We start from the raw sequence: 26,342 nt of genomic DNA, 5'->3' as shown, positions 1-26,342 counted from the left end.
TGCTATTATACTCCATATAACTCCATGTAAAAGCCAGAAACTAAGCTTTTTTTTGCACAGACCTACCTAAAGGGTTAATGGTGCCACCTGGTTATCAACAGTAAAAATTACTAATTTTACCTCTTCCCAACAGGGAAAACCACCAACAATCAAAAATGCATGATTTTATGGTGTCATGGCTTTGCAATCAAAAAATGTGGTTATAATGGAAGTCAATGGGGCAAAAACAGCCACGAACAGTAAATGAGGGAGAAAACGTTAAAATCTGATGCTGCACAAAAACTAACAATGCATCAAAACCAATGTTGTTTCTAATCTTTGACATGTCCAAGACTGTGATAAAAGGTTAAAAAAAATCCAGTCCACAATCACATTTTATATTGAAAATAAGTAATTTTGTGTTTTTTTCCCTCCCAAATCAGTGACATAATTTATGAATTTGGCAATTAAAGAGTTAAAATCTTGATTTTTTTAAAAACATTTAGTAGTTTTGAACAGGACTGATGTTGATTAATAGATTTATGCAAAAAAAATGGCAAAAAAATATTTATCTGATCAATTTTTACAGCAGTTTAAAGTAGTGGCTGTTTTCAGCCACGAACATAACGAAAGGATGGGAATTTGAACAATGCACAAGGGTTAAATATCTAAAGAGTTTAGCTTTGTAACCCCCCTACGCCTGTTACTTGCTGTTGATTAATGGTCTCTATTAAATTGTATAAGGCTAAACTGTAAGAACAGAAAGCTTAAGCTATGGTGACAGTAATACCAATGTCAAACATAACCTTAAAACTAACGTTTTGATCCCAACAAATACAAGACATATCAGTAAATATAAATACAAAATAAAGTAGTGTGTACAGTGAGGCAAAAAGTATCATCACTGAAAACTTCAGCCACACTCCTACATGCGCCTAAAATTTTAACCCTACAAATTATCCTTAACCTCATCTCATCAACCTCAACTTTCAAATATTGCATTTTCTGTTAACCACCTGGTTCCAAGGTCATTTTAGTAGATTAAACTTTCCCTCAACTTCACACAGGTGTCCTATCAGGTGCCTGTTCCGTTAAGTTAGACAAAAAAGTGTTACTTTTACTAGGTGATAAATAAACTTGATATATAAAAGTTGTCTTCATTTTGAACAATATCTATTAATTATTCAAAGTCAAACAAAAAAAAAACTTTAGAAACTCTAGATAGGTAAATAGATAAGATAGATAACTATTTATATCTGGGACTGTAAAGGTCGGTTACCCCTGATCTAATGTCTTCAATATCTAAGTTTTCTCTTACCTTGTGTAGTCTCCGTTTGCCTCCTAAAGAAAGAGAAAAAAGTGCTTGTTGATTAATCATTTCAGAGTCAGACTGAACCTTTATAACGTTAAGGTTAAGTTACATGCTTGAGTCAATGCGGTAAGAAGCTTAACTCCAGAGTGGGTTTACTACAGACCACAAGTCTCTAAACTTTGTACTATTAGACATTTGCCAAATAATGAAATGTTGATATATTCAGTTAAGTTGCATCGTAAGCACTTCAACGCACAAATACAAACATGCAACAAAAGAACGTCGTTTGATAATAACTTAGTTTAGCGAAAAGATAAATGCAAATTCTGGCGTAAAAAAACATCAGTAACGTTACCCATGTCGTTGCGAGTTGTGACTGGTTTATTCTCAAAGCAGCTTAAAATCAGTTCAGGAGATACAAATTGCGTGTGAAAATTACTCGCAGCGAGTCTGTCAAAACTAACCCACAGAACTCAAATTCTCACTCACCTGAACAGTGTATGCAGCTAACTTAAAAACGATCTCACTCTCCACTTCAATGTTTTCCTGTAAGTATTAAAAAGAACGGAGTAAAAAATTATTAAATCACTTTACACGTAAGGCTTTCGGCAGACACACCGAATCTAACTATTTATCCCACCACCAACCGTTTCCAGTTCCACCACCAGTACACAGGACAGGTTCCACAGTGGACGATACCATCTTTGTAAACAGACACGGGGTGTTTGTACAAAAGTAATCACTTTATCTACCTTACACGCACTGTATCATTACACGACTAACATATTATTATGATAACACATGAATTTAGTATTTTAAAAACATAAAAGACACTAATATTTAATATGACTGCAGTGCAACATAACTTGGACCACCCCAGGATGACATGGTACAATCTGGGAGCAGGTTCAGCGCTCTTGTGTTTCAACAACTTGCATCAAAAGAAGTTACTCTTCGCGAGTAACGCAAATGATTATATAAAAAAACTATATGGTTAAAAAATGGTTTTCGCCACACTTTCGCGCAGGGTTAATTTTAAATAGAATTCTAAAGAAGTTTGTGGCTGTAGTACTACAGTTCTACAGGAGTAGATTAATCAGTCAACATGGGGGCGCTGTACAGCAACGAGGGGGAAAATCCCTCAACCACTCCATGATATGATATGCAGCGCCCCCTCACACCATCTACACCACAAAGAACGGATTAACAGCAATATTGCAAATATTTACTTATATAGTGATGTCAGTCGATTAAACATAACTAAATAATTCTGTAATCACGAGTAATCTCTCCTAACATTAACATTTGTAATATATTTTTTATATTGTATAGGCTACATAACTTTTATTACAACAACACATTTAATTTGTTTGATGGCATCTTTTTACTAAGTAGCTACTAGGAATGAAGGCAAGTATCATCAATATTGCTACTGATGTCTCTATAAAAAAATAAATTTAAAAAAGAGCTAAATTTCTGGGGATTAAATGTGTAATTACAGCCATCCAACACTATATAACTGAAATCTATTGTTTTTTCCATTTAATAAGCTTTAAAAAATATAACAGTTTTAATTTAGGGCAACTTAAAACAATCTTCACATAAACCCATTTTATTAAATGCCACATTTAGTTATTGTTTTCTTTATTTTTGACATTTCATAAATGTCCATATTTATTCCCATTTACAGAAAGTAGATGTAAACAATTCTATCTTTGTAAAAGATAAGTGAATAGTAAACGCTATCAGAACAAAATCACACTGCATATACACCCAATTGCTTCCAAATTGCTCCAGTAACAAATCATTAGTATTTTCCACCTCATTATTTTATTTTTATTTTTTGTTGTTGAAGTTGAAGAGCATCAGAAAGCAGTATAAGATAGTAATCGTATATGATTATTTTGGAATTAGCCTATGTGAACTCTAATGGTTTCTATTTAGACAAAAAAAAAAAAAAGGAAGTCTGTCAGAGCAAGCTAAATTCATACTACCTTCTTTCTTTATCAAATGTGTTAGGTTGAGTTAGATTTGGTGGTTCAATAATGGCCTTTACAGTTGAAAGAGGCTACAGAGGAACCAGCCAACCCAGCAGCATCCTGCTGTGCCAGGGCTGTCATCTGTAAATGCCCGTAATCAAAAAGAACTTAATGGAAGCCACCTGCCAAGCTCTTTTAAAGCCTCACAAAAGAAAGAAAAAAAATCAAAGGGAAAAATCATCCACAGACAATTGTAGTTTAAACCATAAGAATACTGCACTACATTGCACTACTAAATAACAGTATTGTAATCTTTAATAGATTTTGGATGTTTTGATCTGTGACATGATTTTAATACTTGGATCACTTACATTGTAGACAGATATCTTAGCATTCCGGAAAAACAGTTCGACAGTGGTAGCATCTTTCAAACATGCAACACTCTCGATGTAAAACCTACAGAAAACAGCGACAATCAATGAGGAACATATGAACTCCTATGATAAACCAATACTAACAATCATTGCATATAGAATAAAATACAAAGTAATATAAAGAGTTATGAATGAGAAATTATAGTAAATCTCAATGCCAAATCTTGTATGTCTTGCTTTTGTATGTTGAAGTTGCACCAGCATGCCTCATGCTGTACTGGTGGCGCCCCCTATTGGTTAGCCATTGGACATGCAAATGAGTGAATCTGAACTAACCTGACTTGGAATTTGAGCTCAAGTGGTCCAGTCTTTTTGGAAAAGTCATGGTCCAGCACCCTGCGATCCAGTTGAAGCCAGTTTTTTTGACCCCTGATAAATGGCAATAAGTCAAATTCAATACTTGGGCTAAATCACATAAGAAACATAATAATGTCTTTGAAAGACTTGTAAGAACTATTTATGGTTGTACATAATTAAACCTCACATGTTGTGTATGATCCTATATGTGCTTTGTTTGACTGAATGAATGATCAAAAGCAAGTAAGTATTTAAAAAAAAAAAAATCATAAAACAACAGTAGGCTCCTTGTAAAAGTGGAATACCTCTGAAGCCCCAATCTAAGCCTTTTGTTCGAAAGCTTGCGAGTTGACAGACTTATAGCAGTTAGAAGTTCACTTATTATTTGAGGGAGTCTGGTTATCACTTCTTCAATGTGTGTATGAACAGGGATTTTAGTTTATTTTTGTAACTGAAGATCTACTGGGGGAGTCTGTAGTTGTGAAGTATGCTATAAGCAATAATAAATACGTATTTCTACACAATGACAACAAATCACTAACTTACCTCTCATCAGTGAAGGAGATCCCAAAATAATCTTTCTCTTTTAGGTTGAAATGTGATGAAACCAGATCCAGGAGATCTCGGGACAACAGTTTTGGCTGTATTAGGGAAACGGGTGTTACTGTTAATAACGTGTCTGTTTTGTATCTACAGTTTGAGTTAGTGTGGTGAGTTAGCTTTACCTGGACCAGCAGTTCCAGCTGCCTGTCATCTAGCAGAAGCACCTGACACAGCCGGCCCTCCGTCATCTGCCAATGTCAAACACACATCCAGTTCATCTTATTATATTCAATAAATGATTCACATAAATATTGTCATGTATAAAATAGTGTGCACTACAGTTCAAGAGTTTGAATACTGAAAAAGAAATGAATACTTTCAGCAAGGGTGCATTAAATTGAAGACATTTATTATGTTACCATATTTCCATTTCAAATAAATGCTGTTCCTTTAAACTTTCTATTAAATAAAAAATATTCAACATTTTCAACACGTGACACTAAAGAATGGATTAATTGCTGTTGAAAACTAAACTTTGTTATCACAGGAATAAATAATATTTTAAAATAGAAAATAGTTATTTCACACTGTAATAATATTTCACAATATAGTTTTTTTTGATCAAATAAATGCAGCCTTGTGAGCATAAGCAACTTTCAAATCCAAACTTTTGAACAGGAGTGAATTTAACATTTGTATTGACAATGTATGTATGTGTCACTGTGTAAGTGCATGTATATATTGAACACACTCTTCCATGACCTTTAATACAGATTTAGACACAATCATAACCTACTGCTATACTTATACTAATCTAATGATGTGAGGAGACAGGAGAGTGTGTCCTCTGATACTGGGTTGATAAATTGGATTGGTTTCCCCATTGGGAAGATTGATCTCTGTGTACAGTCAGCTGGATTTAGATGTTATCTTGGCAGCCTCTTGGCAGGGTCACATTAGTATTAGTATTCAACAACGTCAGAGAAAACTGTTAAACAGTTAAATTATGAACACAATTATTATTTAATTATGTACAGAATCTTTATTCTTAATATCCTACATTTGAACTGAAGTACTAATTATGTATTAATCTTAGAGAGTAGCACTTGATTTAGAATGAGAGAGAGAGAGAGAGAGAGAGAGAGAGAGAGAGAGAGAGAGAGAGAGAGAGAGAGAGAGAGAGAGAGAGAGAGAGAAAGGGTGCTTCTCGATACTCAAACTGATGCTTCCTCGTTTCCTCGCTCCTCCGTCCTCCATCCCGTGACCCGTAAACTGATCAAACTCAGCCATCTTAAAGGGCATCTCAATTCTCTAATAGCACTGCGAGGAACAAGGAGTGAGGAAGCTTTCTGAGGAGTCATGATCGGGGATAGACCGGTATCCTTCTCTCGCATCCTAAGGGGCTGGAGCTGAGACTTGAGGAAAGAAATCAAGAATGCACAAATAAGAAATGAGAAGCACCCCCTGACTCCTCCTGAGATACCTTCATCTGATTGATTTTTTGAAGGCAGCATAGATGTATCATTGGCTACCTTTGATATCCCACAATCCAACAATGACAGTTGTTGTCTGAAAGTTGAGGTCGGTGGTCAGTTTGTGTGTATATGTACGTTTTTGACCAAAATTTTCTACCTCTGATGTTATTATAGCGTGTAATTACGATTGTTGTAATTAAATATTTGCTTAGTTATCACCAAAGCTCAACTGTAGATCATTAAACCATTACACTGCCTTAGAAGTCTGTCCGAAATCAGTTTCATGAGGTATTTTCATGCGCAAATACAGCCCACAAAGTCACTGCCCGATAAGGCAGTGAGGCAAATCAGCTGCCTAAGTTTTCAGATGCATCCAATGTGCAAGAGAGACTTAAACAGGAGGGCCTAAAGAAATTTAAACTGATGCAAACCTAAACTTGTAAGGTCACATTGTTCCCTTCACCATGTGCAATACAACACTTATATTTATTTTTGGCGGTTTACTGTACATCATTCTTTCTTACACAAGGGCTGTGCTGCTACATAGCAGAAAGCCCAAGACTGAGCCCTAATATAATTTAATATAATCTAAGTGAATCATAGCCATGTGAAATTGCAAATCTTTTCATTGTTGAAAGATGCCTCCTGATAAGCTTTATCATAATAATACAACTATAATTATATACAGTTGTGGTCAGAATTAATGGCACCCCTGGTAAATGATTAAAAAATTTTTTTAACAAGTAAACACATTTTTTGAATGAAAGATCTAAAGGATAAACAATGCAGATTTATTTATCATATTTACCAGGGGAGCCATTCATTCTGATCACAACTGTATAATCAATCTGCCCTCTTATCTCTAATACTGCACTAAATCAATTGCACACACACAATTAACTTTTCTATTTCATGAATTAAAACAGTCATGAGTCATTCTGCTTAATTAGGAAGAACCAACCAAACTATCTCTCTTCACCAGATCCACCAGTGGCCATGTACTGATAACAGTTGATTAATTAACCAGAATTCTCAGCCATTCTCATGTGAATTAACCAAATTTCACACCTTATGATTGATATAATATAATAATTATATATATAATTATATTTCTAGAAGAGAAAACATTTCTTAAATGTAATTGTGACTAAACAAGAGTTATAATAAGTAATAATAAATAAGAGAAAAAAAAGCAGAGCGTTAGTCGCTATAAAAAAACAAGGACTTGCATTTAAGCCGTCTTAATGGAGAGAATTATTGGTGTTGTTAATTACACAGGCTCCATTGTCTAAGCTTGGATTAGTCACTATAGAAACCATTTAAAGGACTAGCAGCCTGATAAATGATTCAAGCATGCTTTAATAAAAAATAAAAGATCACATTAAACATGCATGCAACAATAGATCTTTTTGATGTTGCAGTCAACATTATTTGGAATTCATGCGTAAGCAATGTTTTGCTTAGATAAATGTTTAGTTTAATATTTTAATTTTGATTAGAACAATACAACAAGAGTCAATACTGATTTTCATACATTAGAAACATCTGCTCCACCAGCAATGCAGGAAGCCTCATTGGCTTTGGGTTAAACTTTACCTTGCCAAAAACAATGCACTTGAATGTGCATTACACCAGACTCAGCATCAGCATTATTTAAGCTTAATGCGGCATCACTTCCCTGCCCCCATAATACTTTCTTGCCCCCCTAAAAAGCCCTCCACTTATCCCTGAAAAAAACATCCACTTGTGTGTTTTCTGCTTGTCTGGTATAGATTTACTCATGCAGAAATCTCTCTTGTTTTGTGTGCTGTCAGACTATAAGGTCATCACTGTGCCAGGCACAGAGTGGCCGCTATATTAGTCTGTTAACTCATGTTGTGGATGAACACAGACAAATGAGTTAGTATAAAGTTTGGGATCTGTAAATTAATATTTAAACTTGTGGCTTTAGTATCTGAAGAGGAGCATAATTGATTTGTATTTGTGAATGAACTAAGCCTATGTGCCTATGGGGGCAGGGAATGAGTGACCACTGATCATGCAAAAAAAAAAAAAGAGGGTCATGTCATGTGACAATGCTCTTGACATAAGGGTCATTCACCCTGAATTATAATCTGAGTTCAAACAAAGCCCCATACTCCCTCTCCAAAAACACACACACATGCTTTTATCTCTATTTTAAAAATGATATACCACTAGCTCCAAACCTCCTCAACCACCATGCTTGAGTGTGATTTTCAAGTCCAATATTTACACAAACAATGCAATCTCAGGGAGTCACAAGAAAAACAAAAAGATTAAATGACTCAGACCTACCAGCTCTAAAAAAAAACTACAGCAAAGAACTTCTGGAGAGAAAACCTCTGGAGAGAAGATCTGTCTGGATATAAATATCACTCAACTGTGGAGTGACTCTAAATAAAGTTGTTTAAAGAAATAAAATTTGGTTACATTTTTATCCTTTTTTTTACTCAAATTCATCATATGGCTTATCAAAAAAACTTGAAATAGTATTGACTTCTTTTATGTTTGTTTTTGTAAAATAAATAATTTATCATGCACATCTTTTTTTTTTATAAATGCAAGTGCCCTCGTAATCTTAAATCAAAATAGGTTCCCCTTCCTTTTGCAGCGACATCTCTTCTATTCTCTGATGACGTGTTTACTGGCGTGAGGGCGGGACAACCTGTCATTAGGTGCGTTCCCATTACAGATTTGCACAAAACTTCAATGCTAAAACGTAATTTTTTCCTCTCGTGATAAGTCATTCCAAAAATCATGGCAACGGACGTTGGTAGGTTTATGTATATCCCAGCCACCACAATAGCCATTATTATTAATCGAAGGAGACTTATGCGTGTTATACAATATATTCTCCCTCATATCTGCTTCGAGGTCTTGATTGTGACATTTCTTTGAGGTTTATAATCCAGTATTCCTGTAACTCTTTTGTCTTTTATGAATTTAATAAACTCTGTCTCGTATTCTGTCCAAACACATTGCGTTATCTACGTCAGGTGACCTGTAAATGCGCAAAAACAGTTTCATTGCAGTTTTGCTAAATATTTTTTTAGAATTGCCTGAAAAAAACACCTCATGTGAGCGTAAAAACTGTTTTGCGAAAAACTTTTTTGCGCAATTGACACGTTTCCATTGAGCGGATTTTCAATTCGCAATTTCAATTTGCGCAATTTGTTTCAAATATTTTTATTAGAGCACATATTCACATCGTTATATCATCTACATCATACACAAGGGTATGATGTAGCCTATATCCACATAGAAATGTGTGCAGTTAGGACATACAATTTGCGCAATTTGAAGGGTAATGGAAACGGGGCTATTCACATAAGATCACAGATCTTGCACAGAAAACCACAATGATCCAACAATCCAATCAATTGCTGATAATCAAAATCCCGCCCTACATTTCTTCTTGTGCGAGAACTCGGATATAGGCCGACATCACAATAGGGAAAACAAAACTGTCACAACTTCCGTTTCATGCCAAATTTAAGTATGTAAAGTCACAGTGGAATATTATTACCACATCTTTTTTCAAACTCTGCAGACAGAAGTTTATTGACAATTGTTTTTTTGTCAACAAATAGTATTTTATCTTCAGAAAATGTTGCTAGTCAACCACAGAAGTTCCATTTTTCTGAATGTAAATTTGGGTTGCCCATTCTGAAAAAAATTATTAAAGTAATGCATTTTCATAGAATTCATATGAATGTACATCAAAATATTTGTGGGGGAAACTGCATGGCATATATATATATATATGCACATGATTGGCAAGCATCTTCACAATATTTCAATGCTGCCTTACTGACACTTGCTGCAGTGCTGTCAGTGCGCACTGCACAGAAGTTCTGATTGGTCATTGCATTCATATGCTCAACTGACTTGTCCGTGATTTGTTACAATACAAAAACATGTTTTTTTTTATGCAATGGGAGGACAAATGTACAAATTGTGGCATTTGTGTAATTTTACAGCCCTAATTAGCATTAAAACAACATTTTGAGCTGCTAATCTATAATCTATAAAATATAGGCATAAAGACAAACCTAACAGATAAGTGGAATCCCAATTTATGTATTTATTGCAAAAATGTCAAAAGCGGTAGGCCTACCAAAAGTATAGTTCAAATGACAATGTGCTGCAGTCGCAGTCCTCTCTGGCGGTATATAGCCTAATAGTTTTGTATGAGGTACAGAGCAGAATTTAAGTTAATTGCTGAGAATCTTATCCATTTCTCATTCAAATGCACACCCACAAAACACGGCATGTCGCAATCTGTGACGAAGCAAGTGAGAGCCAATGAGCGTTTGACATCATCACTGCTGTAAAACCAGTTTGTAAAGCTTGGGACAAATGAAAGTGAATGGAAACCATGGGCTTGTGCCCAAAAAACACAACAAACGACTAATATTCTGAGAGGTAAACAAGCATCTGTTCAGCTTGACTTGGAAAAACACATCTGTCTTTGATATAGCAGGTATATTAGATGTCATGAATGACTGAATTCATTTTAAGGTTACTAGAACAACATTCCTTAGACACAATGACATCAGACAGACCACAGCTCTGACAACAGTAAGAGAAGAACAACATCCTTAGTCAACAGTGACACTTGCACGCATGAACGCTAAGTGAATTGAGCAGATGGTGCTTTGACAAGTCCAAAAGTACAATTTACCCATGAATTCAAATTCTGTCATCAGTAACGCACCCTCATATTGTTCCAAACTGTCTTTCTTTCTTCCATGACGCAAAAAGGAGTTATTAAAAAACAGAATGTCTAAGCTGCTCTTTTATATAAAGTGATTTTTATTTGATAAATAATTTCAGTTTGCATCACATGGCTTCATAAGCCTTAATATAGCGCATAATTAATATACTGTACGCTACTTTATGATGCTTTTAATTGCTCTATTTGTTATTAATGGTAGAGCACACATGGTAAATTCAGATGACAATCTGCTAAATGTCTTCTTTTCTGTTTCACAGAAGAAAGTCAGTCATACAGGTTTGGAACAAAATAAGGCATAGTAAATGATGACAGATTTTTTATTCTTGGCTAAACTAACCCTTTAATTTACATAAACTGTACTGTTCAAAAGTTTGGGTCAGAAATATTTTTTTGTATGTTTTTGAAAGAAGTCTCTTGTGCTGCATTTATTGGACCGAAAATACAGTAAAACAGTGAATTATTATAATACTATGAAATATTATTGATAGATAGATAGATAGATAGATAGATAGATAGATAGATAGATAGATAGATAGATAGATAGATAGATAGATAGATAGATAGATAGATAGATAGATAGATAGATAGAAAGATAGAACTAACCCCAAACTTTTGAATGGTAGTGTACAGACAAATATTTATGACAAATAAACTATAAAACAAAGTGTCATCACTCGTCTCATACCTGATAGACATCTCCCAGATGACAGCATGTCTGCAGGAACCTCCTACAGGGCACAAGCCCATCACTATAGCATCTCCTCAGCACCTGTTCAGTCAGAGTCCACACTAACTGACTTCCAGAGGCCAGCAGATCCTCAATGCCACAAAATAAGCCCTGTGCCATCGCTGTTTGTTTGGCACACTGGGAAGCTGTGCTCCCTCAGAGGCTGATGTAACCTAACTGGAGCCTGGAAGAGCCAGGGTCGGAATGCCACTGGCTGGGTTTGAGGCTCTGTATATACTATATAGGCTTCTGTCCAAGACTTTCCCCCTTGGAAGAGAGCACAGAGAGAGGGCAGGCCACAAACAATCCACAGTCCGAGACAAGCCTACTGAGGCTTCATAACACACAGTGACTGAGACACATACATAGACATACTTCAGTGATGCACAGTGAGTGCACACACACTCATAAACAAAAGAATGTGACCACAAATAAGTGCAGACTCGTATACGCACACATATTTACGCAAATTGTACACAATGGCCGCCCCAGCCGTGCCAGTCCCTTCTCGTAAACAAACGTTGTGGTTTCTCTGGGCTTTTTACAAGCTTATGTCTTTTGTGATCAAAATTTTACAGACACTTATGTAAGGCCAATCAAAAGACAATGTTTTGGTAGTCATAGCGATTAAAAATAAAAACACAGCTTTCTATTTTTGCCTTCTTTCCTGGGAAGGTAAGGGTTTCCTTTAGCTGTTTCTGTATGAAGCCTGCGAGCGAAAGTGTGTATGTTAAGGGTGTAGTTTCCGCCAGACGCAACACTTCTCCACCCGACATATTCCATAAAGGAAAAACGTATAAAAATACTCACTGAGCCATCCGCAATATAAGAGGCTGATGTGTTATGACTAAAGGCCAAACTCGACAGCAAATTATAGAGGAAATTCAAAGGTCTTCATGGACAAAATGGAATAAATGTTTTTCCACAGCATCACTTCCTGTTCCAAATCGGTTTAGATAACATTCAAAATGTCAGATATTTATGGAAGCCCGCTTCCACTTTTCTCTAAATTACGAGTTTATATCTGGCAAATTAGACATTTTTCTCAGAATTGTGAGATATAAACTCGCAATTGCGAGAAAAAAGTAAGAATTGTGAGATAAAAAGTTGTAACAACCTTTTTTAATTTTTTACTCCGTAGCGGAAACAAGCTTCCATTTATTCATTTTGTAGCATTACAAAAGAATAATTTTCATTCTCCACCTGCTGCCTGTTTGTGCATGAGTTTAGGGTCTTGCATTACACATATTGTTGTTGAGTTCATCCTTAAGGGTCCTTCTGGCAGGAAATTGACAAATCAAAGAGGAACATGCACACACAGCTGTCGTATCTGGCAGTAGTTTACATAGAGAAGTTTATGTGTCACTACATGTTTGAAAGATTTCAATCTTCTAAAACAACGAATGCATTAGATATAAAGGGACTTGCTGCAAACAGGCTCTTAATAGTAAGTGAAAAATAGCTATATGACACATGAACTGGATACAGCTTGCTAAAATTGCTAATTTCAAGAGGTATACACAATCTCAAAATGACGCAAACAAAGACCATAGAGAGAATGGAAAATCAAAAAAGTAAACAATTCAGTTAAGTGGTAGCTCCATTGTTACAATCTACTAAGAAATATAGGCCAATCAATATATACTACATAAAAAAGAGAGAAGGAAGACTGCAGGCTGCATGTTTGCAAGACAGGCTGTTCTTTGATGAATAGGTATAGAATGCTCAAAAGAACAGCATTTTCTTGAAATAGAAATCGTCATTTTGCGATTTCAATCACCACAGTTACAGGCAGCCACACCACTTCGTCTTTTTCGACTAGGGAAAACGTTCCAGGGGTTCACCTCTTTTGGCCATCCTACACACAGACTGCTCGTGCTCGAACCAACCGGAGGGGAAGGGGTCGTGTTACTCTCTACGCTGCACACAACCTTAGGGATTCATGCACTTTCTGTCTTTGACGAGACCAAGCGGAAACCTTCCGGTCTCTCTCTTGAATCCAACACGGAAGTGATCTAAACTGCAATTCATCGATTGGCCGCTAGAGACAGGCTCCAAAAGAAAGGCTCTAATCCCATAGACCCCCCACTGTTGAGTGACAGGTGGGTTGCCGCTGCCGTTACTACTACCCGTTTGTCTGCTGTTAGCCGTCACATCACCTCAGCTAATCCCGCCTTTTTGCCCATTTTCGTTTATATGGGAGTGATGCGCTGCCAAGATGGCGATGGCTGGCTCCGCCCACTTTGGGCTTCAAAAATGCTCTTCAGAAACCTACGTCAAGGACACTACCGGTACGTCCATTGTTTTATGCAGTCGATGGACGAGACATAAAAAAAGCTCATACGCAGGAGTGGTATAACGGAAAAATAGAGTGGACTTTTACAAATCGCGATATACCTTGAAACCGGTAACCGGCCCATGCTGAAGACTGGAGTAATAATTCAGCAACATTTTTTAATATATTACAATTGAAAACAGTTCTTTTAATAATATTAATTCACAATATGACTGTTTTTACTGTATTTTTGATTAAATAAATGCAGCCTTGGAAAGAGTAAAAGACTTCTTTCAAAAACATTAAAAGCTCCTAGGATATGCATGTCTGTGTATGGGCAATATGGCAAAAAATACAAGCTGTTGATTAAAAGGCATTAGTGTAAAGAGCCTCTAACCATGACTGACAAAGTTGAGACCAGTGCTGCTCAAAAGTTCCCTCACGGAGCAGAGCAACCATTGATGTCAAGCGCTGATAGGATGCTGAGAGGCAAAGAGTCAAGGGTTTAGCCTAAGTGCATTCTGGGAATTCAGAGAGCCTGTGGCATTGGTAAGAGCAAACACGGGGGTTAGAAACAGGACATCCTGCAGTCTTACATCGATCTTACACCCCCCTCAACCTTAATGTAAAACTCCAGGCTGAAAACAATTCAAATTCCACAAAAAAATAAGAAGTTTTTAAAAAAACATTTTATAATAGTCTAACATGTAATAACAAGGCATTTCTCTATTCAAATATCTCTGTATAATGGCCGTTAAGCTGTACAACCAATTTCTCATATGGTTGCATCAGTTTTTTATTCTCACATCATTTCTAAAAAAAATACTAAAATAAAATACTAATAAATATAAGAAATCTGTATGAACATTTTACTACATTACCCTTAAATATATGTTTTAAATGTATAACTGTGATATTTGAAAAAAAATATTCATTTTCAAAATCAATTATCCCTATAATACCCCTATAGTTCAAATACACATGCACTGAAAAACTGAGAAATATTTTATTGTTGTGTGAATGTGACACAAACTCTCCTGTTATATAATTTGATGATTAATGAATCCTAGTAGGCTACATTATAAATTTAGCTCAGCATAGAATACACTGAGGAATAAGATGTTGAAAGTCATTCCCAATGGAAGTCTTGGGTAATTCTCTGGGTACATCTGACAAAAGTATCTAGTTAAACCTCTCAGGTGTGTGTGGGAGAGAGAGAGCAAGAACAAAAACAAACACATCAAATGCACATCACATAAAATGCTCCGAAATGCAGGCTGTAAAAATGAAATGCAAGTACAAACACACAAAGACATACACAACACAAGGTTCGAGCTTCTCTACGAAAAAAAATGAAGAATTGCCTTTATTCACAAACACACAGAGCAACCAAGGTTCACATGCTGTCTGCACCTTTAAAAGTAAACACAGCTGTAGCTTTTGAAGACATATTTTAGGCCGAAACTCAAAAGAAAGCACATTGTGAGCTAAAACAAAGACTTTCACATCAATGTGGGGGGAAAACATCAAATGGCAAGTCTAATTTCCACATGTTGTGTTTAAAAGGCAAAAACATCTGGGAGAACTGCCCTATGAGTTAGTGATGAGTTGCGCTTTGGTCTGCGAGCCATACATTTTACATACAAACGTTACACGTTATTGCCACAGAAACGGAGATACAATTACAGCTTCAACTCGGCTTTAAATGATGACCTCACTGGCAATTGTCCAGTGTCATGTGCATAAACTCAAGCTCTCTGTGACATAGGATCCTATTCATTTTAATGGCATTGACGCTTGATGGCACCCTGCTAGTAATTAAATGCCTATTGTATTTCCAAAACAAACAGGACAATTGCATGTTGTGTTATATGACGTCAGTAGTCAAGTAGTCCTTCAAATAACAGCAATTACATAGACTGGGCCAAAAGGTGGTCATTTAATTCACAGTTGAATTAAAAAATTGCATTCTTACAATCATAATGAAAAGTAGGCTACTAATATTTATTACTCACTAGCCGTGCGTATACAAATTTGTGTGTTATCAGCTTTGTAAAAATACCATCATATGTCAATAATGATACTATTATGTAGGGTTGCACAATATTTAGGAAAAATGTGATATGCATTAACTAGTTAAATATTGCAATATTCGATAATGTTTGTGCGTGTGAATACTTCACTTATTGCATTTAATAATATTAAGAATGTCACACGTATGTAGTAGTCACGTGTCCAGTCTACTCTCTGTCTGCTTTTTGTAATATTTTAGAGTATTAAAATCATGCAGTTATCGCAAGCCGCTACGATATGTACATTTGCGGTATTTCGATATCGAGGAGCCCTAATATTATGTCAAAGAAGTCTTTCAGCAAAAGAAAGTCTACACCTACAAATCTTGGGACTACATGAGGTTGAATAAATGATACATTTAAATAAATAAAATAGGGATTTTTTTTAATGAACTATTCCTTAATGCATCTTTAAGATTCAGAGTATTCTTATTAACTAAAATGTTTTGTTTTTTCTGGTTTTTTTCCTCTTTGTTTCAAGCTTTATCTATCTCCTTTTTATCAGTGCCTAGACAAACTCCCATGGTTCCATTCATACACTGATTTGTATTAATGATCTAATTTCCACTAGGAACCCAGAGGAGGGCGGCACAGAACTGCCATCCTCATCACCCTATGCGCTCCCCCAGCATAGCAATAATGTGACATCAATTACCAAATGCAATATGAGCATATTTAATTGGCTGAAAGGGGAAGGCATTTTATGCATCCAGAGGGCACACACACTCAGAAATGATGGGTATGCAGCTGTTCCAAAGTACAAGCGTGCACATCAACAGCTGATGACCCCAAAAGTGTGCACGACTGTGCTTTGAGAAGTGCAGTGTCTGCATTACACTTTCATTACTGGGATGCCACTGTACAGAGCCAACACCAAACGGCTGTTTGACCAGCCCACTGACTGACTGACTGAGGTCTCTGTTGGGTTACAGATGGTTTGACAGGTGGATTGTTGGGAGGGAAATCAATAATATTCTGAAATGAAATAAAAGAGTTCTGATATCAGACAATCTGTAAAAATAATAATGCTTTTCATAACACAGAGAGATCAAAATCAGAGCAGGCTGCTTTAATAAATTCAGCTCTGTTGTATTTTAATTTAAAATTCCTTGGGGAAAAAAACATAGGGCTCTGATATGGAGTTTAACCCTTAGCATTTGGCATTTAACTCATCCCACGTTGTTTGTGCTGATCATAAAATTATACCTCAAAACGTTAAATCTTTCATAAACGATCAAACATATGATTTTCACTTGGTGGGTGTTAAAACGGGAACAATAAGGTGACAGTAAAAACATGTTAAAAAGTTTTTGTTTCAAATAAATCAGCATATTAGAATGATTTCTGAAGGATCATGTGACTGAATAATATGAGTGATGCTGAAAATTCAGCTTTGCCATCATAAATTACATTTTACAATATATTAAAATAGTTATTTGAAATTGTAATATTTCATAATATTACTGTTTTTACAGTATTTTTTAACAGTAGTGTATCTGATGAATATTAATAGACTCTTTTGACTTGGGTTATAGCGAGCAACCAAGAAACCACCCAGAACACCCTAGAAAACTACATAACACTAAATATTCAGAACACCTTAGCAACGCCCTAGCAACCACCCACATCACCTAGCACCACTTACTTTTTCTTCAGAAAATGTAAAAATCTTTTTGTCTTTGCTATATTTATATATCTTTATGAAGATTAAAAAACATATAAGCATATGCCTTCATGAATATTTAAGCCTCGAGGCATTTCGATTACAGTAAGTCTTTGCTTTATGTGTCGTGATGGGGCTTTAGTAGTTCGTTGTCACAGAGAGCCCATTGAAGTGTCTGTTTGATTGGGATTTGGGGCTGATATAGGCCATAGCACACAGAGCTGGGTTATGTTGAAACCTCTGAACCATGACAAAAAGGATGGGTGTGAGTGTGTGTGTGCGCATAACACAGATGCCACGGAGCAGACGGGGGAGGTGGTCACTGCTGCTTCTGCCCAGCGCGTACTGTCTGTCTGCCCCCTCTAATAAGGTCCCCACGGGATTGTGGGTGCAGGGACTTTGCAGAACGGTAGATTGAGAACGTGGGGCCGCTGGGTTTAAATATCATTTGCAAGAGCTGAAAACCATGAATGGATTCTCTTAGTTTCACTGTAGGGGGGGTAGACAATGGCAGAGAAGAAAATCTGAGACAGAGAGCAAGAAAGAGCAGTGAAAAAGATAAAGAAATCAAAGACAAAATAAACTATTTTTACGGTACCATAGTACTACTAAGCACCTAATATATTACTTTTGATGACCAAAATACTATTTTTGAATGGATGCACAGACTTTGATGCAAACCCAAAAAGTAATGGGAAGAATGTTCGACTTCCTAATAAAAATTCTAGGACTGGAAAAAACACAACATTTCTGTGCTTACGATTGTCTGCATATAAATAATTAACGTAATTAATGCAGTCTCAATTATTCTCTTCCTGAGGCTACGATTTTGTTTTTCCCCACTTCATGTGGCTAGTGTTATGTGCTCATGCTATTAATCACAGACCTGTATGATTTATTTATTATTTCTGAATCAATTCACATCACATTGATGTCCCAAATCCCAAATGATAATACCATTTTTATTTGATTATATGGTTAGTTGCATTTTATATTTAGCATTTAGCACTGACATAGCCTATTGCATTTTCCCTCGTATGTGTCACAATTTATTGAAAATTTCTTATAAGATGATGTACACACTCACGGTCACTATACAGAAAACGTTCTGAAGTCCATAGCTGAATGAACCCTCACCCTGATATGTTTATACATGCGCATTTTTGTGAATTTGTAATCTTAGTGCTACTAAAGCATAAGAAGTGTTTAGCTTATTTCATCTCTCTTGGCTCTTGTCCTTATTAATGTTTAATGTTCTCTCCCGCTTCACAACGCATCTCCAACTATATATTATGCAAACTACCACTGTTAACATTTAAAAACATTTGTACTGAACCTTATGTCCTTGTCTCTTATCATATCCTTCAAAATCAGTGTGACATTTCACCTTAATTTCAGCCATGCGCTAAAAGGACAATTTTCCTCCTTTCTGGCTTAAAAGACATGGAAAAATATTTGGAGATGGAAGAATCGGTTTTAATAAATACAGATGAGTTATGTATAACATTTTTATTGCAGCACAACAGGCTGGGTTCAAGCTAAGGCTACTGCTGTAAAAGGCCATGTGTAAGTGTTTTTTAGACAAGGAACACAAACTCAGCCTCTCGGAAAATTATTTATATCTCATTTAACACTAGAATTGGTATTGGAATTGACCAAACATGTGCAAAATGATCCTGTAATAATTCACAGTCCTTGAACATGTGGTGGATGAGAACATTTGTGTTCATTTAGGCTGTTATGGATTACTAAATAAATACTGTGAAGTATACAAGAAAACATTGTGTGAAATAATATGTGAAACAATGTATTATGCAGACACATGTAACATTTTTAAGCAACAATATGCAAAATTGCATACTATGTATACAGAATACACGTTTGAAAAAAAAAATAGAACAATAAAATGCTTTTCTGAACATTGCCTTAATTCTACTGAGTCCACGAACAGGAAACAGAGGGATAGAACAATCAAATTACTTTAACTGTGATCTTTATCCTCTCTCATGCGGGTAAATGGCCCACAGACACATGCCATGTGTCAGAACAAATACACAAGACAGGCACAGCGGGGTAAGCAAATGCATGAGCAAGTAATTCACAGACATGACAAGTTGGATCACAACATGACACCTGCACTCTTTGCTCAGTCGTATCACAATGATCCAGTCATAAAAGATCTTTTGCTTTGTTTAGAAAAAAAAAGAAAAGAAAAAAAATTCAGCAAAGTTGCCACCATTCTCTGAAAAAAAGATAAAGACTTCATTGTAAATTGCTGATGATGTAAGAAATGACAACAGGCTTAGTCACAAAATCCTGTAATGCTTTACTAACCCCTTTGGGCAACAATTCATTCACCTCTTGCTGGTCATTGGTGGCATGAGAAGGTCATCGTCTTTTGTCAAGACCTTATCAAGTCCTTTCCCCCACCCCAAGGCTAGTCACCTGGCGGTCAGTTTACAGTGACAAAAGTCAGATCTCTCTTTCTTTGAGTCATCCATATTTCAGCGTTTGAAGGCTAAAGCTAAAGTATCAAGTTTCTATCCAAGCAGAGGTCATCTTCAGTAGCAGAGAAGTTAGAGCGTGTTCAAAGGACAGTTCTGAGAATGAATCATTTTTACATTGAATAGGCTAGTTTTTAGTGTGTTGCTATGGTGTTTCTGGTTGTTGTTAGGTGGTTGCTAGGGTGTTCAATGTGGTTACTAGCAAGTCTCTATAAGGTGGAATGTTTTCATAGTTAAAGCTGCAGTCCGTCGTTTTTCCTCTTTGTCGCCATCTCTGTTAGAAATCTGCAATTGCAGTTATTCGCGGAATTATTAACTGTGCGTGGGTAGTAAATCGGCATGAAACAGCGCGGATGAACACAATGTATTGAGGCTGCCGCGTCGCTACTGTCATCAGCAATCTCAGAGTATACTTTTTGAAAGTGTCAACATTAGAATTTTCATCTGAAAATGTCATCTGAACAAGTAAGTAACATTCACTTTTGTTCTGACCAAATTCGGGGGGTGGGGGGAAGCATTGCAGTAGCTATATCATGCTGATTAAATCTAACGATTGCTTATATCACGTCAAAACGTGAAAAATATTTTTTTTCTGTAGCCAATCTGAAGTCCGAAGTCTTTGGGTTTTACAACTGGTGAATCTCCAGTTGTCACTGGTGATTGTCGCTTTAAACTTTCGGGATCCGCCATACCAAGTGCTAAGCTAAATCTCCACCTCCATCATCCACACACGCTAGCCGGGGACTCCTTCTCTATGTGTACAGAAGTGATGTAATGACGCAAAGACATGCTCGAAATTCCCGCGGAAATCCACCAGTACCACTGGAATTAAAATCATTATTACAAGCTTACCGTTTTGAATCGAGGTAAGGCAAGCAGATCGTTTTGAACACTGGCTGGTTACGTTTTTTTTCAAAAATGTCTTTTTTGATATTTTTAAACCCAAAAAAGTGCCGGACTGCAGCTTTAATAATAATAATACATTTATTTTATAATATAGCACCTTTTTGCAAACTCAAGGTCGCTTAGAGTGTAGGGGCAAAGATACAAAAGCCAATAATTTGAGATCTGATGACAGAATTTTCATTTTTAAGTGAACTATTAATTTAAATAAATTGATACGAAATAGTCACCTCGTGAAATTGTCACGTTTTTTCATGGGATCAGGTTGGAAAATCATAAGTTGGGTTCCTCAATAACACCACACAGTTTAAAGTATCATATGTCTGTAGCATGAACAAATTAGCCTACAACTGAAGTCTACAACTGTTACAACTCTAACATCAAGTTAGAGGATTATTCAAATGAACAACTAATAATGCAACATATCTGTTACTAAAAATTATGTTCCTTTAAGGCTGAATAATCATTAAACAAGCATAGGGCATGTGTTGGATTTGATTGTCACTCATATAGTAATATGAAAAGCAATTCCTTTACCATCTGCTAGATGAAAAGGGCTCCTGACCTGTGTCCCATGTCCCGCCTGCAGTTCATTGTCACTGTGGCCTTAGGGCTGTATATGTGCTACTAACCTAACCCAATATTTATGAAACATCGTTCTGATAATGTTTACCATATTACAGGGTATTGCACTTACTCTAGCCATCTCCCTTGAAAAGAACAGTACACTATCCCTTGATAAAACACAGAAATGTTGAAGAAAAGCCATGATTCCCTCCAGCGCTACCACTTATGTGGAGCAGCACCATACAACTCTATTGATTTCCATCCAGACTGTAGGCCATGTCTATTTTTCAGCGAGGATGTTACCATACCAAGGTCTCTTGAGAGCGAGGAAACACACACACACACATACAACAGTAGTGGTAGGCGAGACAGCAGCGGATGGCCCATTATCATGAGCTCTTCCTCTCTGTGTCTAGGTGGACTGATATTAATAGTCGCTCTCATCTCGGGCATTGATGGAATGTAATTGAACATATGCCTGCCAGTGGAAAAGAGAAAATGAGTTATAACTATAGGGATCATTTTCGGCTTTCCCTGGAGAACAGTAGCAGGGCATCATGGAAGCTAAAGTTCAATTATAGGAACAGAACAGCATCACATAATAAAAACATTTAGCTTTGTAGCAGTTATTATATTTTCTAAGAGCCTTTAAGGGGCAATATGGATAAATAGCAATTGGTTGATAGGTCTTTAAATTTTTACATCCCGAGGACAGGTCTATAGTAGGTCTATAGACAACCAAGTCTATAGTTTTGAGCCCTTTGTTTTTTAGAGCTGCCACGGGACAATTTAAATACCCCAGTTAAGAGTTAAGTCCAGTTAAATCCGAAACAGCTATTAAACACACAAAAACAATGACCCACTTAAATTTTGGGTACATTTTGTATTTTACACTAATTTGACACAAACATTCAGATTTACATATGACTCTTACTGAGAAAACTGGCACCCATTACTAGACACATCTGCAAACATTATCTAGTTTCATCTGTTCAACAAATGTACTTTGTACATTTCAACATCTCAACCATCTGATGCCGTATTTGCCAGCATGCCTTTCTAAGGACATGGTCAAATTGGACTGACACCAGTGTCCTTAATGCAATAAGGGATCAATTATACGACATCGGGTCACACTTGCTCTGTAACTGAGTTGGTTTAATTGAATTGAACTGAATCCACATACCCCTCTGAGGCATTGCCAGCTACATTAAATGCAGAGGCTTTGAATTGATTTGTACTTCCAAGATAACTGCCAAACCACGGAGAGAGCTGACAATGAAATCCCTAAATCTCAAAGCAAGTTTAGATTCAGCTAGAATCAAGTGTGGAAATCATTTAAAAACACCCTTCTAAAAAAGCCCAAACTCTCTTCCTTAAAGTGGCCATTTTCAAGTAACACTTCTGGAAGCGTCAGCAATCAGCGTGTATGCAGGCAAGGAATATTATCTTTTGTGGTCAGCCTTCCTTTGTTGTGCAACAGGAAGGTGAGCTAGTTGTCAGGTTACACATGGTGAACATACTGGATTTACAACTATATCATATAACAACATCATGAGCGGTGTTAAAGGAAAGCAACTGGGTAGAAAGATAAAAACATATAGACAGAAATGCATTCAGGAGAAGGGGGATGGGAAGTGTTTAAATGTGCTTCAATTAAGCACTCTACCCTAAAAAACCTCCAGAGAGAAAAGCCTGGCTTTTAATGATAGTTGAACATTAAAAGCCTAGTTTCTCCTAGTCCATTAAAGCACCCTGATTGGAAAATGACTCCATCAGACACAGAATTTTCTATATCAGTTAATAGCTTAAATTAATTGGGGAAACTATTTTAATGCTTCCTATGCATGTCTGTTTGAAGGTGTGCATGTGTTTTTATCATAAAACCAGCTAAAAGTATAACCCACTGTGGCATACATCAATTGTTGAACCACATGCACAAAACACAAAGTCATTGCCTTTAAAAATACAACCAACGTATCCCTTAAATTTGGATTTAATAACATCACCTGCTCCCAAAAGAAGCCCTAAAAACAAAGAAAGCATTGCTTATCCTCCTTAAATTTGGACTGAAGTGCGTCACCGTTCTCCTCATACACTATCAGGATGTCACATGTTTCTGTCTCCTATTGTTTGTCTTTCTCAGGAAGCAGGAAGTTCAGAATCAGCGTCTGCAGGAACGGTGGGAAAATGGCTTTTTGATGGAGTTCTGTCTTCCTTGGTCTTTTAAAATGAGCCATGGTTTCTAATCAACAGCTCTCACACATGTGTCAACAGGAAACAAGCATGCACATGTTCTCGCTCCAGGTAGTCCCTTGGCATTGAGTATCATTGTTCAAGGTTTGAGCAAGGCATGACAACTTAAAGTTTTTATATTTGTGGAAAAAATACAACTTTGCACTGAGTAACTATGTGAATCAACTAATACTATCAAGTAAACAGGGCTTTGCATTCACCATTGAAGGCTCATTTAAGAGGAGTCAGGTGCTCCTGTCAATATTACTGTACAATATTAACTGTATTTCACCACAGAAAACACTTTCCGCAAAGTTTGAATCTAAGCTGTCTCTCTGATCCTGGAGAAAGTAATTTGTTGGTGTATTTCACAAATAGCACGCGTGAGGGGAAGTTTCTGACATCGGTCAAGCTTTACGTACCGTACGGTCGTCATATCAATAACGTTACCGTGTATCAAAGAAACCCAACTTTGTATCCTCAAGTTGTTATAATATTGCAAATCCATTAACCTAAAGCACAAAAGGAGGAAAAAAACATGCTGAACACGCAGACCTTTCAATAACAAGGGGCACTCACCTCTCTTTATTGTCGGTATTGTTGTGTTCAAGCCCCAGGTTTGCGAAAATCTTTTGTCTTTTTTGTTACCGGAGCCTAAAATGACTCTGTTGTCTCCGTGATCTCGCGTCCAAAGTCATGAACACAAAAGGAAAAGCGATGCGCAAAATACAGCCAGCCGGTGATACAGTTCATGTCAGCTTTGTGAGGACACAAGCTCTGTCTGTAGAGTGCCGTCCGTTTACTGATTTACCCCTCCTCCGCCCCTATCTGATCCCTACAGTCGGTCCTGCCTGAGCAGACGAATTTCCCTCTGCCGTTACCTTGGTGATACAAACGCCACTGACGCGCGCGCGGGCTGAACCTACAGTGCCTACAAAATAAATTACAATAAATTAAATTAATAAATATTAATAATATTAATAATAATTATGGAGTGGAAATAAATGGTGTTAAATTTTCTTGTCATGATTAATGCAGTCCTACAAAATCATATTGTAATGTTTGTTATATCCACTTTATATAAAAATTATCATGTATTATTATGTTTTTGCATGGTAAAAAGTATTTTCCTCTTCTGTGCCATCAGAAAATATAAATGTTCTATATATAATATAAATATTCATTTTCTGACTAGGTGGTCCAAAGAAACACAAATATGTAGGCTAAATATGTAAAAACACAAATATGTAAAATTGCTTTGCTATTGTGTGATGTATATCCGAGTGAAACAAGAAGAAATGTATAGGGCGGGACTTGATTTTACATGTTCGGGAATTGATTGGACGGCTGTGTGGTTGTGGTTTGCAATTGCTGTGATCTCATGTGAGTGACGGGTTGTCCCGCCCTCACACCGGAGAACACGTCATCAGAGAAGATATGAGATTTCGCTGCAAGAAGGTGGGATGGGGAAGTTATTTTGATTAAACTTTTCTTTTTTTTTTAAACAATGATGTTTGTGGATAAATCATTTTATTAAAGCAATAGTCCATGAAAAATAAGAATGGTCCATTTTGATTTCATGATGACTTTAAACCTTTTCTTGACTTGTGCTGTATCTTATGTTGAAATAGAAAAAGATGAGTGTGAGATTGCCACCTCTTGTCCAGCTCTGTGATTTCACACATGGCTAGTCATCACTACTATGCCTGTTCACTCTTCCACATCCATTTTGATTCCGTTGATTATCCATTAAGATGGGTTAATGAGTTCTCTGGGCTTGTCACTGGAGAAAAGTTTCACTTCTCTCCTCAGCGAATAAGTGGACATTTTCACAACACGCGTTTGTTAAGACCTGATGAAGGACATGTCATTTTGAACTTCATTTTTATTGAAGTCAAAGTGTAACCCCATGTGGGGCTTTCTTATCAAAATGTAGACAGTCTTACTGATGACATCAATGACAAATTGAACCAACATCAAGCACACAGTTTATCAAATAGTCTCCAATCCTCACAATACTGTAAATTCTGTATAGAGGTTTCCCAATTTAAAATGTATTTGTAGGCTATGCCCTAAAAAGAAAAAAAACAGGAAGCTGAAAAAGCACAGGGAGCAAAAGAGAGTGAGAGGACTTGTGAAACAGGGAGGGAGAGGGATGGGGAAGGAAGGGAGTGTCAGTGCTCAAAACAATAGAAAAGCTCTCCAAAAAAAACCCACACAATATGCCTAGTAGCAGAAAATGAAAAAAAGGAAAGAAAGAAAAAGAAAAATTGTGGCTTTTGGGAAAATACATTATAACATGATGGATTTTGCAGTCATTTGTTTCACATATAATTTACATCCCCACCTCTCTTTCGGCAGTGTTCTGTAACCGTTATTGTTGTATTGTCAAATAAAATGAATAGGCTACATATATTTTATTTTCTTGATGCCTTCTGAAATACATAATTCACTGAATATGTTCCTGGATTCTCAGTCTTGGTTTGTTAAACAACCAGAAGAAAGACTAATGAAAAGGATAAAATAGGATGAAAGACTAGGTGCATTTATGCAGTTGTATTTTTGTATGCTGGTCCCCTTATAAAATGACAATGGATCTCTGCTTCCATTCCCTCACA

The 26,342-nt window shown here is 36.5% G+C and overlaps 1 protein-coding gene across 3 annotated transcripts in view; it reads right to left on the bottom strand.

The window, feature by feature from the left end:
- frmd4ba (FERM domain containing 4Ba) overlaps positions 1-24,679 on the bottom strand; it is a 56,900-nt gene extending 32,221 nt beyond the window's left edge. For 2 of the 3 annotated variants that reach the window (XM_079627502.1, XM_079627500.1), the window contains exons 1-7: positions 24,304-24,635; positions 4,727-4,792; positions 4,548-4,642; positions 3,981-4,073; positions 3,642-3,726; positions 1,781-1,837; positions 1,298-1,320 (exon numbers count right to left, since the gene is read on the bottom strand). In XM_079627502.1, the coding sequence (XP_079483628.1) occupies positions 1,298-1,320; positions 1,781-1,837; positions 3,642-3,726; positions 3,981-4,073; positions 4,548-4,642; positions 4,727-4,792 (419 nt within the window). In that variant the 5' untranslated portion in view covers positions 24,304-24,635. Of the gene's footprint in view, positions 1-1,297; positions 1,321-1,780; positions 1,838-3,641; positions 3,727-3,980; positions 4,074-4,547; positions 4,643-4,726; positions 4,793-24,303 lie in introns of all 3 variants that reach the window. The other variant, XM_079627501.1, reaches the window with a different exon arrangement.
- Positions 24,680-26,342: the final 1,663 nt, after the last annotated feature.

This window comes from Phoxinus phoxinus (genome assembly GCF_949152265.1).
Source record: "Phoxinus phoxinus genome assembly, chromosome: 11".
Classification (NCBI taxonomy): Eukaryota; Metazoa; Chordata; class Actinopteri; order Cypriniformes; family Leuciscidae; genus Phoxinus; species Phoxinus phoxinus.
The sequence above is the reverse complement of the archived record's forward strand: the minus strand, read 5'-3'. Positions and strand labels throughout refer to the sequence as shown.